General features: G+C 34.0%; 1 protein-coding gene and 1 long non-coding RNA gene across 15 annotated transcripts in view; one reads left to right on the top strand and one right to left on the bottom strand.

Annotated features, from left to right (window-relative positions):
* Positions 1 to 13,592, top strand: part of CSMD1 (CUB and Sushi multiple domains 1) — a 1,157,973-nt gene that overhangs the window by 942,943 nt on the left and 201,438 nt on the right. For all 14 annotated transcript variants that reach the window (XM_083828025.1, XM_083828026.1, XM_083828024.1 and 11 more), the window contains 2 exons: positions 10,124 to 10,315; positions 11,049 to 11,187. In XM_083828025.1, the coding sequence (XP_083684151.1) occupies positions 10,124 to 10,315; positions 11,049 to 11,187 (331 nt within the window). The remainder of the gene's footprint in view (positions 1 to 10,123; positions 10,316 to 11,048; positions 11,188 to 13,592) is intronic.
* Positions 1 to 13,592, bottom strand: part of LOC310896118 — a 254,818-nt gene that overhangs the window by 143,698 nt on the left and 97,528 nt on the right. The gene's annotated exons all lie outside the window — the stretch shown is intronic.

The following is a 13,592-nucleotide window of genomic DNA, read 5'->3' as shown; positions in this document are numbered from 1 at the left end:
TACCTAATAACATCTTACATTATTTAGTGTTCATATTTTCTGTTTATTTTTCTTTTTTCACTCACACCACCTAATGCATCATTTTATGACCTTAACCGCTGTTTATGTGAACAATTACACTGAATAATAATATATATATAAATATACTGAAATGTATATAAAAAAAACAATTTATATGGAACTAATCACACACATATTCAGGGCTAAAGTAATAGTCCCCATGTATACAGTATAATAAGATCAATATTGTAAAACTGAGTATGTGTGCTCAGTCACATGATCCTGTGACTGAAGTGTTAAACACTGAGGGTAGGACTGCAAGGAGACCATCGTACCATTGTATTGTTGTGCCATTGTACCGTTGTCTTTGACTCAGTCATTGAATCCTTATATGTCTAGCTCTAAAGTATGTAAGGTATATCTGCTCATGAACATACAAAAAGTATGAATTAATACAACGTAGGAGAGCAGGAGTATTATTTAAAACCTTCTCTGTAAGTGATGTCATTCAGAAGTAAAGGGCACTAATAAGCTTTCAGTCATTATTTCTGCATAAGAAAATTTGCTTCCAGAGTTTACTAGACTCTTAATAATGCATTTGAAACTTCCCTGTTTACTTTATTTTTTCTAAACGTTGTGTCCCAAACCATAGACAGTTTCACCCTAAGATACATAGTTAAAAGTATACAAAATGAGTTAAATGAAAAGAGGAGAATAAATGTTTCTAAAATTTCTGACCTGTGTGCTACACAATATGCTGCTTTCCATGTTGTTTGAAAAAGTTAAATTATACATTTATGGAAATAAAGGGTTTTTGTTTTGTTTTTTTTTTTACTCTGTTAGAGTTAGCAAACACATTACATCAAAAATATCTATAATTTTATGCATAAATTTTGAAAGGAGGAAAATATTTAAGCTGTTAGATTTGCCAACAAGTTAGTATGTATTCTTTGACCTTCAATGATACTTACAGTAAATAAGAAACAATTTAATGCCTTAAGGGTGAAGAACTGATTTGGTCATGTTAGCAGACCTGATGGATGCACTCGGTGATTATGCTGGCAATTGCAGTGTATGTCTTACTGGAATTAATTGGAGTTAGTGGTGAAGAACTGAATGTCTCAGCTCAAGTAAAGGGAAAATGATATTAAAGTTTCATTCACCCTGCTTGGCAAGCAGAATGTTTTTCTTATTTTTTTTGATTGTGTAGAGTAAAAAATAGGATTTAAGGAATAGGTTAAAGTCAATGTTAAATTATTTAATCTAAAAATGAGGACTTACTTTATTTAGTCTCCTTCAGGCAATAAGCACACTACTGTGGCCTTGATCTGTAAAGGATTTGAACTGATTAAACTACGGATATGTAGGATCTTTGCATGCTTTAGTATTCATGTGTTCAAACTGTATGTCAGTTTATAGCAAAGCTGCAAAGAATGTTGAAAATTTACTTCTTTAGTAGTTTCTAACTGAATGAATAAAAAAGTCTTAAGTTGCTTAAACTTCTCTGGTAATAGCAGATGATGTAGATGTTTCACTATAAGTCTATGAAGGTAACTGCTCAAGTTTTGAGTCTCTGTGTCTGTCACTTAAAAGATTTTCAGGTGATGCTTTTATTAATGAGTATACTGTATTTAAACATGAATTACAAACCAAGAAGTAAACTTCAGATGCAGAATTGCACAGACTTGGAAAACCTTCAAGAATCTGGAATTCTGACACATGAAACTTCAGTATGGCATGTTAAATGGCATGCATCTGTTATGCGATTGGAATGAGTGTCTATGCCAATGAACATCCACTTACAGCATCACAGGGAGGATATACCTCTAAGAGTATCAGGCCAAATGAACAGTTTAAAATCAAAGCATTGAAGTGCTAGCCTCCAGTTGAGAATTTGTTTTGCAGTGCTGCAATGGTGCTCATTATCTGCTTTCTATACTTTGCAGCAAGAATGCTATTGTTGCATTTGTCTAAAAAAGATGCACTGTTAAAGTATAGTTTGAGGTAGATCAGAAAACAATCACCTATGAATTACTTACTCTTGATTGTGTATGTACTTAGATGTGTTTTTAATGGAAAAACGTAAATGGCTGAAGCTCGTAAAACATTTGAACACTATTAAAAGTGCCTTGTCTTGCCCAATCAGCTCGGCATGCAGAGCATGAGGACATGAACTGACAAGAATGATTATGTTAATTGTAATCAGCCTAATGCTTTTCATTAAAACTTAATTACCCTTTAATCATGCGTAAAAGGACAAAAAAATGGAGTTCACTGTACAAAATTGACCTTTAATCTAGGGGTTAAATACATTTAAACTACGTATTACAAGCCAGGGATGTCAACCAACTCTTTCTTGTCATGATACAGACAGTGAACACAAGAAGGGTATAGACATACTTGGCTTCCTTTTTCCAAAGAAACACAGTTACAAGCAGCAAAAAATTCCTATCTAAGTTAATCATTAAAAAGAAGTTTTCTAACCTGGCTTGATTTTGTCCTAAGTGTCTAAGGTAAATGCAATAAACTTCCTTTTGAAATTTCCTTTTTTTTTTTTCCTTTCATCAGCTGTAAGTCTAGTTACAGTAATGCACATTAAATTTCAAAATCCTAGACATCTAAGGGTCAATGATATGAATCCTACCATAAGGTTACAGAATCATAAAATCATAGAATATGACTTGGAAGAGACCCACAAGGATCATTGAATCCAACTACTGGCTCCACACAGGACCACCCCAACATCAGACCATGTGTCTGAAAGCATTGTCCAAATGCTTCTTGAACTCCAGCAAGCTCGGTGCTGTGACCACTGCCCTGGGGAGCCTGTCCCAGAGACCGACCACCCTCTCAGTGAAGAACCTTTTCCTAACACCCAGCCTGACCCTTCCCTGTCCCAGCTCCATGCTGTTTCCTCAGGTCCTAATAAAATCATAGAATGCAATAGATTGTGATTAATTGCCTTATCACAGGTATCTAGTTCCCTTTGAGGTGCTGTAGAATATCCTGTCTGGTGTCCATCTGCCACTCCAAAAGGTCATACACCCATAAGTCCTTGGTCATATCTTTCAGTCCTGTGCCCGTTACCTTGGATATTGTAACGTATCTCAAATGAGACTAGCCATCTATATTGAAGCAGATCAATCTTGCTTAAACTCTAGACTTCTGAAAGCACTTGGATCCAATGCTTACACATTGCTTTTATTGAGCTGGAGCTTGTTTCACTAAGAACTTATTTATGTAACCATACAATTTGTTTACCTGGTATTAACAAGTACCAGTAGAAATAGCAGATGATAGGAATGCCACTGTCAGGCAGTGATTAGTCATATTGCCATTCTTACAGGATCAGCTTTATTTTAATAATACCTAACAGCAGGTCTCCTCCAACAGTCTAACAGGGTAAACATTCCTGAATAAATCATTCTGTTAACAACACAAATAATCCTTTATGGCAATAAAAATAAAAAACGTATACCAACCAGTCAATTAAAACAGTTATTTGGAAATTGCTGTTTCTGATGTTGACACATCTATTGATATCTTTCTTCCCCTGAAAAGAGCTTAAGCCGCAGTGGTGCTAATTTTGATAGCTCCTAATAACATTATGCTTAATTTGACATCTATTTAAGCAATGATATCTGCTTATGTCCAGCTTGTAATTCCATTTGATCACTTGTCTGTTTACAGAAATTTTTATGGTAACTGTGTTACATATCTTGAACTGTTAGGGTACTCTTCCCTTGTAAATTGTTCATTTATTGCTGAGATAAATTTTAGTTACTTCCCTAATGGTTTGAGCAACTGTATTTAAGTACAAGCATTTCAACGACAAAATTTTCATTGCTAGGGTTCATCATGAGAAGAAAAGGGGTTTAGCACAAAAAAAAAAAAAAAAAACATTTTAAAATAGATTTAAATGTGCATATATACTAACTAATTTTTGAGTTCAAAGAAAATAAAATGCATTTAGACATCTCTTGTTAAAGTAGTTAAGCAGTTGGACACCCTTTTAAAGTCTGTAATCTAATTGTACTCCATAGTTCAGTCTTTTGCTTTCTGTGGTGCTATAAATGTTGCATTATATGCCCACAATAACACAGTTTCATTAGCATAGAAAATAATTTGTATCCATCATCTAATCCATAGCCTGGTAAGGCATCCTCAGCCTCATAAGAGGCAGCAGTTCTTCATTTGGTTCCTGTAGAACTATGCAGAAATGAAGCTTGTAGGTCACTTTGGTTGCCTCCTTTAAACTTGTGGGCTTTTGTACTTCAGACTTCACAAAACAGGTGGAATTAGTATCTGTGTTTCTTTTTTTGTTACGGTACTGGACAGTGCAAGACATTTACATTTAATATTGATTTGCAGTTGCTAGTGTGCACATTTACATATGTTGCATAAGATGCCTGTTAGAGACCAAACACTATTCTTTCACCTATGCAAGTGGTTGTTAGTCTGAAATTGCTGCAAATCCTATGTACAATGTCTTGGCTTTGATATGCCAAAATCCTTCTCAAATTTATTATGCGAGCACTTGTGTCAAAACACATGAAGCTTCTGTATCACCTGCAGTTTACAAACCTAATTCCTGAGAAGTCTTCATTACTTTTATTACTATGTGGAGTAGAAAAAATAAAGAGTCTGCAGCAAAACACTGAAGCAAATGGCTTACCAGAGGCACAGTACAAACAGTATAGATGAAGGTGATGATTTTTTTTTTTTCTTGTACAACAGATTACAGGCTAAAAAAACTGATCAAAGATGAAGTGTCCTTCAGATGAAAGATAAATTAGGCACAGGTCTAACATATTAATCACAAAGCTACAGACACACGAATATATACAGTGGGTCGTACTCTCAAAAACAGTATCCTATTGATTTTCAGTGAAGTTTTAAATTAACTGTAGAAAATGTAGTTTGGGGGCCAAATCCAAAACAAGATCCAAATTGGCATTCTGGAAGATTATTAAATTCAAAATAGAGAAGCTTAACACAGTGGCTGCCGACATATGGAGTTCTGAAAACTCCCTAGGCACCTTTGTTTTTTTCCAGTTGCCCGTTCTTCTGCACTTCTGATTCCATCGACTGTGTACACAAAAGCATGTCCTATGCTGAGGAGGTGAAACAGAGAGTAGGAGAGGAGAAATCTGTACAGAATGGGACTGTAAACGTGGAGTATTGTGTAATTTACTGCATAGAACATATGCAAGAACTCAGAAGCAGCAATTGAGATCTTTGCCAGTTAATGGAAGTCAAATCCCCTCACTTGGTTTTGCCATTTTATAATCATTTAGGTTGGAAAATTTATTCTTCTCAATCATTTCTAAAACAGTCTAACTACATAATTTAGTTTTGACTTAGCATCCTTAAGTCATAAATGTAGTTACTGCTTTCCCTGCTTTACATCATGTATGTTTTAATTTGACACCATTTCCCATTGTGTTCTCCTGAAGAAACTGGCTACTCATGGGTTGGAGAGGTGTCCAGTTTGCTGGGTGAAGAACTGGCTAGATAGCTGGGCTCAAAGAGTCATAGTGAATGGTGCCCAATCCAGTGGCAGCTGGTCGCCACCAGTGGTGTTCCACAGGGCGCAGTCTTGGGGGCCAGTTTTGCTGAACATTTTTATCAATGATCTTTGATTTTATCAAGAAAAAATTTTCACAGAAAGAATAGTTAGGCATTTGAACGGTCTGTCCAGGGACATGGTGGAGTTCTCACCCCTAGAAGTATTTAAGAGATGTGTAGATGTGGCAAGGGACATGGTTTAGTGATGGGACGCAGTAGGTCAGCCCTAACATTTGGACTTTATGGAAGGTCTTTTCCAACCTATATGATCCTATGATTCTATGATTCTAATTGTGTTCAGCTTCAAGTCTCTGAATTCCTCACGTTTTTTACAATTTTATATGGCATTGTCACATCACAGAATGAACATGCAATTTCCCATAAGTATGTATGATGGATATTAATTGCATGGCTATATATTAGTATGTGAACCGAGAAGAAAAAAGCCTGTTATTAAATGAGATAGATAACAGAAGAGCTAGTGATTCTTAATGTCTGGATTGCTTATTAATGCATATAACATCTATACTCTTTAGATATTTTCACAATACCAAGTAAAGTGAGAACAGATTTGTAATTTTCAAGCAGTTACACTCTTGGGAATCTTGTGAAGTAAAACAACTTAGAAATGAGATGAAATGTTGAAAAGTTGACAGTCTGTCTAAATGTTCACTTTGCTAGATGACACATCAGTGCTTAAATGTCTGATGTTTTGTTTAATTAGGATCAAGTGTATTTGGCATGATGAAAAGGTTGCTGTTTTCAAATACAGAAAATAACTTCTGAGGCTGCAAGAACAAAAGTGTAAAGAGTGTTTTGGTGCTTATTAAATGCCTGGTTATTTTTAAAATTTAGAACTTTCTATGTGAGAAATGGGGACTAACAGTGAAAATAAATTTTAAAAGGCATCAGTCCTTCATGATTGGTATATACTTGACACGGTTGAAATGGGAATAATTGTTGATTGCTGAGGTATTATTTTGCATAACCTTTTAATGAAAAAATGAAGGTAGTCAAAGATTTATTGAAAAAAAAAAAGCTAACTAATGAGATTGTCTTATGCTTATATACTTAAAAGAATTTTGCTTCTTTAACAGATACGCACTAGTGATCCATTTTTTTTGAGCTGTTTTTGTCTGTCAAATAGTAAATAACTTCTCTGAGGTCATAGCCATGCTCTCCTTCCCTTGTGGCCAAGTATACATTTAGTAAACTACACTAATATGGGATGTCAGGTAAATTGTCAGAGTGGTGCCTGGGGAGTGCTTACACAGTACTCATTAGCTGTAATAGCCATTACTTTAGTTCTTGAATTGATGCTTATAAATTCTGGTGGAAAAGTCTCCCACTGCCCAAAAAAATACAACATAAAACACACCCAACACTGCCATTGTCTTTTGCTTAATTTAGAAATAGGAATGATCTCAAGGTGTATAAGGTGTGTTACTTTGGAGTGGAAACAAAGTCAAGAAATAACGAATAATAAAATGATAAACAATCCTGTATTTGTAGTATGTTAGTTATCTTAATCCATGAATTTTAATATATGGATGTTTTACAATTTTTGTGATTTGTCCAAGTGGCTACATATTTGCTAGAGTACACACAAAACCATTTTAATAAGGTTCACCTTTTCTTCCTTTTCGGTTTGTTTCTCATCTTGCTCATTCGTTTTTCAACCTTTCTCTCTACTGCAAATTTAGAACACAGTTATACTAGAGCACATTGAAAACAAAATTGTAGATAATTTCATTATTTCAGAAAATCACCTCAGGTCAATACAAATTAAGGGTTTTATTGCAAGTATTTTTCAGTAAGATTTTTATTTTCTTATTGGGCCATTATCAATTGACATTTTTGATTTCAAAGAGCTAAAAACACTAAACCCACAAAAATTATTTTTTTTTTCAGGGTTGAAAAAAAAAGAATTTTCCATTTGTACAACTTGGTAACTGTTTCAGTTTTTTAAATGTTTAATTGCTGTTGCTGGTTTTGTTTTGTTTTGGTTTTGTAGTTGTCTTGGTGTGGATGGAAGGAGTAAATGCAGCCATTAATACGGAAAATAGATTCTTTGCACATTCTGGTCACAAAGGTTGCATTGTGGTGGTAGTTTTTTTTTTATCAGCAGCTTTTTTATCTTTTCTTCTGGGAATGAGTTAAAAAAATCATTTTAATGAAATAATGTTTACTGGGATTTAAACAGGAAAACAAAAAAAGAAATAAAAAAACAATCAAACAAATAAACAGAGCAGGAAGCATGGACTGACTACTAACTTACATCATTTGTAAGAGGTATATTCTTTGATTCCTTGATTTTAAAAAGTGCTTCAAATCCTCCAGAAAATGAAGAAAAAGAATTAATTTAAAAATGCAACCAAAGTAAATTCTAATTCTTTCCTAAAGAAAATGGTTTTGAGATGTAAATTTGAGATGTAATGCAATTTTAGATGATGATCACTAAATTTATGTGTCAGTGTGCAAATGTCCATGTGTGTACTACGTTGTGGTCAGTGGAAATCTAGAGCTGGAATCCATTGCCTGCAGACATATTCCTTTCTATTTCTCTTTCACTTGTTTTACTGGCCATTTTTTTTGGCCCTGACTTGCAAGTTAATTCTGATAATAAAGATTCTCAATTTGTTCTCATTCCAGCATAAACAATTGGCAATGATTGTTACAGGAGACCAAACCTCGAAAAAACGACTGCCAATTCTCAGTGGCAGCAAACTGCCCACAAACTATTTTTCTTCAGTGCTTCCGTGTTTATAATTTTGTTTGTGTTAATGTATTTGTTCATGTTGCAAAGAAAGCCTCAGTCTAATTCCAATTATATGGATACCCTATACATATTACTATTGTGTAACAGTCATAGCATTTCATTTTGTACTTTGGCTCTGTATGTGTGTTTGCTTAAAGGAGTTCCAGAGATGAGAAAAAAAATGTGAAAAAGAAAGGCCAGGATTTTTCTCAGAGTCATTTAATACTATACAATGTAGTTTGGAGGAGACTTTGCACCTCTATTTGTAGTAATAGAAGCCATACATGAAGCATAATATAATTACATTTATGTTCCTAGTGTTTTTGACCTGTAATTTGTAGTACTTTCCTATAACTTAAGTGCTTGATGTGCTACATACTGCTGAAAATACTGAAAGACATAGTCACTGCTTTCCCAGAGTGTAGGAGAATGTGCAGCCAGATATGATAGGTAATTATAATATTAGCTTATGAATCAAGAAAGTAGTAAAAAACAGTTTTAACAATGGCATATACACTTTCAATAATTTACATCATTTTATCTCTGAATCGTCCTTACTGGTCTGATAATCAGAACAAAATTACACCTTGAAAGGACATCAAATTTAGAGTTGAGGTGGCTGTGAATCAGTTTAAGACTGAATCAACTGTCTGATGTGTTCATATGCAAGAAAATACACCTAGTTTATATTAGGAAAAAAAAAAAGACAACAAATTATTGTTGATATTTCACAGTTTTCAAGGATTATACCTTCTGGTACAGATGACCAGAAGGATGTGGGGGAGTAGATTTTTAAAATGTCTTTGATCTGGGTTCACAAAGTTTAAACTTAACTAAACGAAGACGGTGAAAATGGTAGAGGGTCTTACCTGTAGATGCCCACCAATACCAATTGTGACACTAGGTTTTAGGCCTACCTGTTCACAGTTGTGCAAAGTTCCTTAAAAAGGACATGGTTGTGTGGAGCAATCTAGAGTCCCCTGGCTGTGTCCCCTCCAGGTCCTTATGCACCCCCAGCCTCCTCGCTGGCAGGGCATCAGGAGGAGCTGAAAAGTCCTTGGATCTGTGTAAACACTGCTCTGCAACAACTAATACATCGGTGTGTTATCAGCATTATTTTAAATCCAAAACCCAGCAACAAACCAGCTACTAGGAGGAAAATTAACTCTGTCCTAGCCAAAACAAGGACAAAAGCAAAATCTATATACAAACTGAAGAGATTGAACATACGAGAGATGTTTTGCTTAGACTGAGTTTTAGCATACTCTGAGAAAGTTGTTGCTTGCCACTGAAAAGGGAAATACAGGGCTACATAAAACTGCTATTTGATTCAGCCAGCTGGGCAAACATAGCATTTGCATGCTGAAGAATATTAAGACTATAAAACAACATCATTTACATTGTGTTACTTACCCTGTTGTGTAAAAAGGCATCAAAGTGCATAAAGAAATTTGCTTTGATAACTGGAACATTAAAATGAGAAAATGAGTTACTAGCTCTTTTGGTGTATTAACAAATGAAAAAAAAAAAAAAGAAGAGGAAGAAGAAGAAAAGCTTGTGTTTATTTCCTCTCAGGCCATATTTCATATTAAGAAAACTGGCAGGAAGCCAACATAATCATGATGTATCTCAGTGGGCAAATTCTCATAGAAAAAGAGAATCAAAAAGCATTCCTGTGTTAACTAATAAGTAAATACTATTGCCTTGTTTGGAATGCACTTGTAAAAATATTGTGCTTTTAAATAAAGATGTTTATTATCTGCATCTTAAAGCTGTTATTTCATGATTCCCTAACAGCTTCTATTGCATCAACCTGTAATGATCCTGGGACACCACAAAATGGCACTAGATACGGAGACAGCAGGGAGCCTGGGGATACAACCACCTTTCAATGTGACCCTGGCTATCAACTTCAAGGACAAGCTAAAATTACATGTGTACAACTGAATAACCGATTCTTCTGGCAACCGGATCCTCCTACATGCATAGGTAATTAGCTGAAATGTTATTCTCTGTTTAAAATTAATACAGATCATATTTCTTGTTCAACTGGTGGGCATATGATGCTAATGCTGGAGTAATGCTTTCCGTAGAAACCAGTTATTTCATACTTATGGTCACCAACAACCACGTTCTTAAGAATAACACTATTTTTGGATGTCATTTTCTCACTCTATTCTTTAAACTTTATGAATGTTTGAAATTGACAATGTCTGACAGAAATAATTAAGAGGAACTAACTATTGAAACAGCTGTAAGTTCACTCTTCTAAAGTTCAAGGTCTTGACTTTGCTCTTTGCCAGGCCCATATTACTTGAGATCACAAACTCAACCAGGGCATGTTTTTTGCTGCCCAGACTGCCTCCAGTCTTCACCTCTTTCATGAGTTCATTCACATTGATGAGCACCAGGTCCAGTAACAACACTTGTCCTTTGGTTAGTGTAATGCTTCTCCTCTTCCAGTATATAATAAATACTCCAATTTCATAAAGATGGGATTAAGTAACAGCAACAATATACAGGAATTCCTATTTGACTTAATATTTTGTTCTTTTAGGAAGAGCTTTTCTCGTGCTTCTTTTGAATATGAAGAGAGCATATTTTATTTTTAGAAAATATAAGTGGGAATGTTCAAATGTTTATTTACTCCTATTTAACAGCTAACAAACACTTGTAAATTTAACATGTGACCATATTCCCATTTCTTTTTACATTGTGACAGCTGCATGTGGAGGAAACCTGACAGGCCCAGCAGGAGTTATTTTATCACCTAACTATCCACAGGCATATCCTCCTGGGAAAGAATGTGACTGGAGAATAAAAGTAAACCCCGACTTTGTCATTGCCTTGATATTCAAAAGGTACAAGTTCTAGATGAATGTCTCTGTTTAATGGGATTTTAAATGTCACTTCTCATCATCTGTTATTTCTTAAATCTTCTAATTATATTTCATGGATGAGATCTGGAGTGTACAAATAATATGTGCTGTATCATTGCTTCAAAATAACAGAAAAGTTTTAACAGAAAAAGAAAAGTGACAAGTTATATGTTACTTTTGATGTCAAATATACCAGAGCAAAAAAAAAATAATTCTGTGACCTATGAAATAAAAAAAAAAAAAGAAAAAAAAAAAGAGCGTTAATTTGTAGAAATGCTTGATTTACATTTTTTTTTTTAACTGTACAGCAGAGACTTGAACTGTACTGGAAGCTCTGTCTATAAGTCCTTTAAAGGTTTTTACAAATACATGTTAAATACAATTTGCTTAGAGAGCATAGGTCCAGAAAAGAAAAAAAAAAGTTAAAAAGAAAAAAAAAGTAATATTTTAGTCCACTCATTCAAGAGATAAATGATGTTTAGATAACGTTGGCTCATTGTTTTAAAGAAATGTTATTTACTCAACATACCATCATCAACCTATATCCGTTGTATACATTTTTAACATAAATTGAAGTTCATATAGTCATACTCGTGTCCAGTTTATAATTTCTATTTGAATCAGGCCTGTATGATCATCTTGGCTGCTGTATGTATGGATGAAAGTGCACAATTTTTTCTTCCTTTGGTTCTGTATCCTGAACTTTATTGTTAAGCTAATGATGACATTTCTGCTTCAGCAATGTGGAGATCAATTATGATTATTTTAGAAAAAGATAATGGGATGTTGATAATTTTGTTGTGTAAATTTTGCACCCTTTTAAAAAAAAAATCTTTATTGGTTGACTGCAGTGTGCCTTCTAATAAAATATTGCAATGACATAAATGAAATAATCAAACCTGAGAGACCTGAAAATTATATAATCAATAATATGAATATTCTGTTCTTTGGGTATTTCTTCAAGTAGCATTAAGGAACGACATTAGTTGCCCACTAATTACACTTTTGAAAATACCTCATGATAAGCAGTATATGTCTTGGACTGCCTAAATAATCAGCTCAAATGCTTCATTTCAAGCAAGATGAAAGAAACGTAGAGTTACTCAGTATTTCAATTTGTTTGTAAATTCTGTTTTAAGGAATGCAACTCTGAGTAATGTGTTGGAATTTTCAGTTCATGTTACAGTTCCAGTACATTTTACAAAAAATTGTAGTCTAGTAGTACACAGTGGGCATCCAAAGTCTTTCCTTATTTTGATATTCTGATTTCAAGACAGTAATCTTCCGTAGAAATCTGAAAGAAAAGAATTCTGAAAGAAATCTGAAAGAAAAGATTATGCAGTTGCTTCCCAAGTTTTACCAAACTGTCTGACGTCACAGAATATTCTTGGAATATTCTCATCCTCCTCATGGCTGATGGTGATATAGGGTATTTTAAACTCTAGGTTGTGGCATTGTTAATCTTGTAAATATTTTCAGAAAGCTGAAAAAAAATGTAATACATCTTAATGAGGAGGGAAAAAACAACATTATTATCACTATTATTTGTATATACTTATATATATGGTTATTGAACAGATAAAATTGAAAGCTTTAGCTACTTTTCCTTTTTAACAGATATTATATTTGCAGTATAAATGAACCATAAAAGTAATACAGATTCATATTTAATGAAAAAGTATTTGAGTACATGTTGTTAACTTTGTAATAGATAATTAAATTGAGACAGTTCTACAAATATATTTAATGTTGGAACCCGAATAACTTAATGCACTATCACAACATCCCCCCTGATTTATATGAAATGGAAGTGCTGAAATATCTCTCTCTGCAATCCTTACAATAACTTTTTTGATTTTTCTTTGACATCTGCAAAATCTACTTTCTTAACATACCGGTTTCTCTTCATTTTATTTAACATTTTCATTCTCAGGCAGTATACTACAGCTAAGTCCTGTACTATTCTCAAGGAATTGGCTTTGAGAAGACAGCAGTGTGATAGGATGAGAATGTGGATCAAGAACACAGGGATGCAATATATTTTGTCAAATATGTGTTGGCTACAGAAAGATTGAAAAATATTGCCCTGTAGAATAGAATAGAATAGAATAGCACAATTTGTATTGTGCTATTTGTTCCTAGCCTATAGATTGCTATTTCTTTCCAGTCTTCTAACTCCAACTAAAAAAATCTCTGTCTTAGCTAGAGTTTCAAAACATTTTTTTCTGGCTTCTCATACCTCTTGGAAATAGGGCGTAACATATTTTTTATTATGTGAAGCCACTTGCGTTTGATATTACTTAGCAAACCGTTAAATGTGTGATGATGATTTCTCAGCTATTGTCCCTTTTTGTCCTACATGATTTGGAATATCTTGTGTATAACAG

The sequence above is a fragment of the Anser anser genome, assembly GCF_964211835.1.
Source record: "Anser anser genome assembly, chromosome: 3".
Taxonomy (NCBI): domain Eukaryota; kingdom Metazoa; phylum Chordata; class Aves; order Anseriformes; family Anatidae; genus Anser; species Anser anser.
This window is presented reverse-complemented; position numbering and strand designations above follow the sequence as displayed.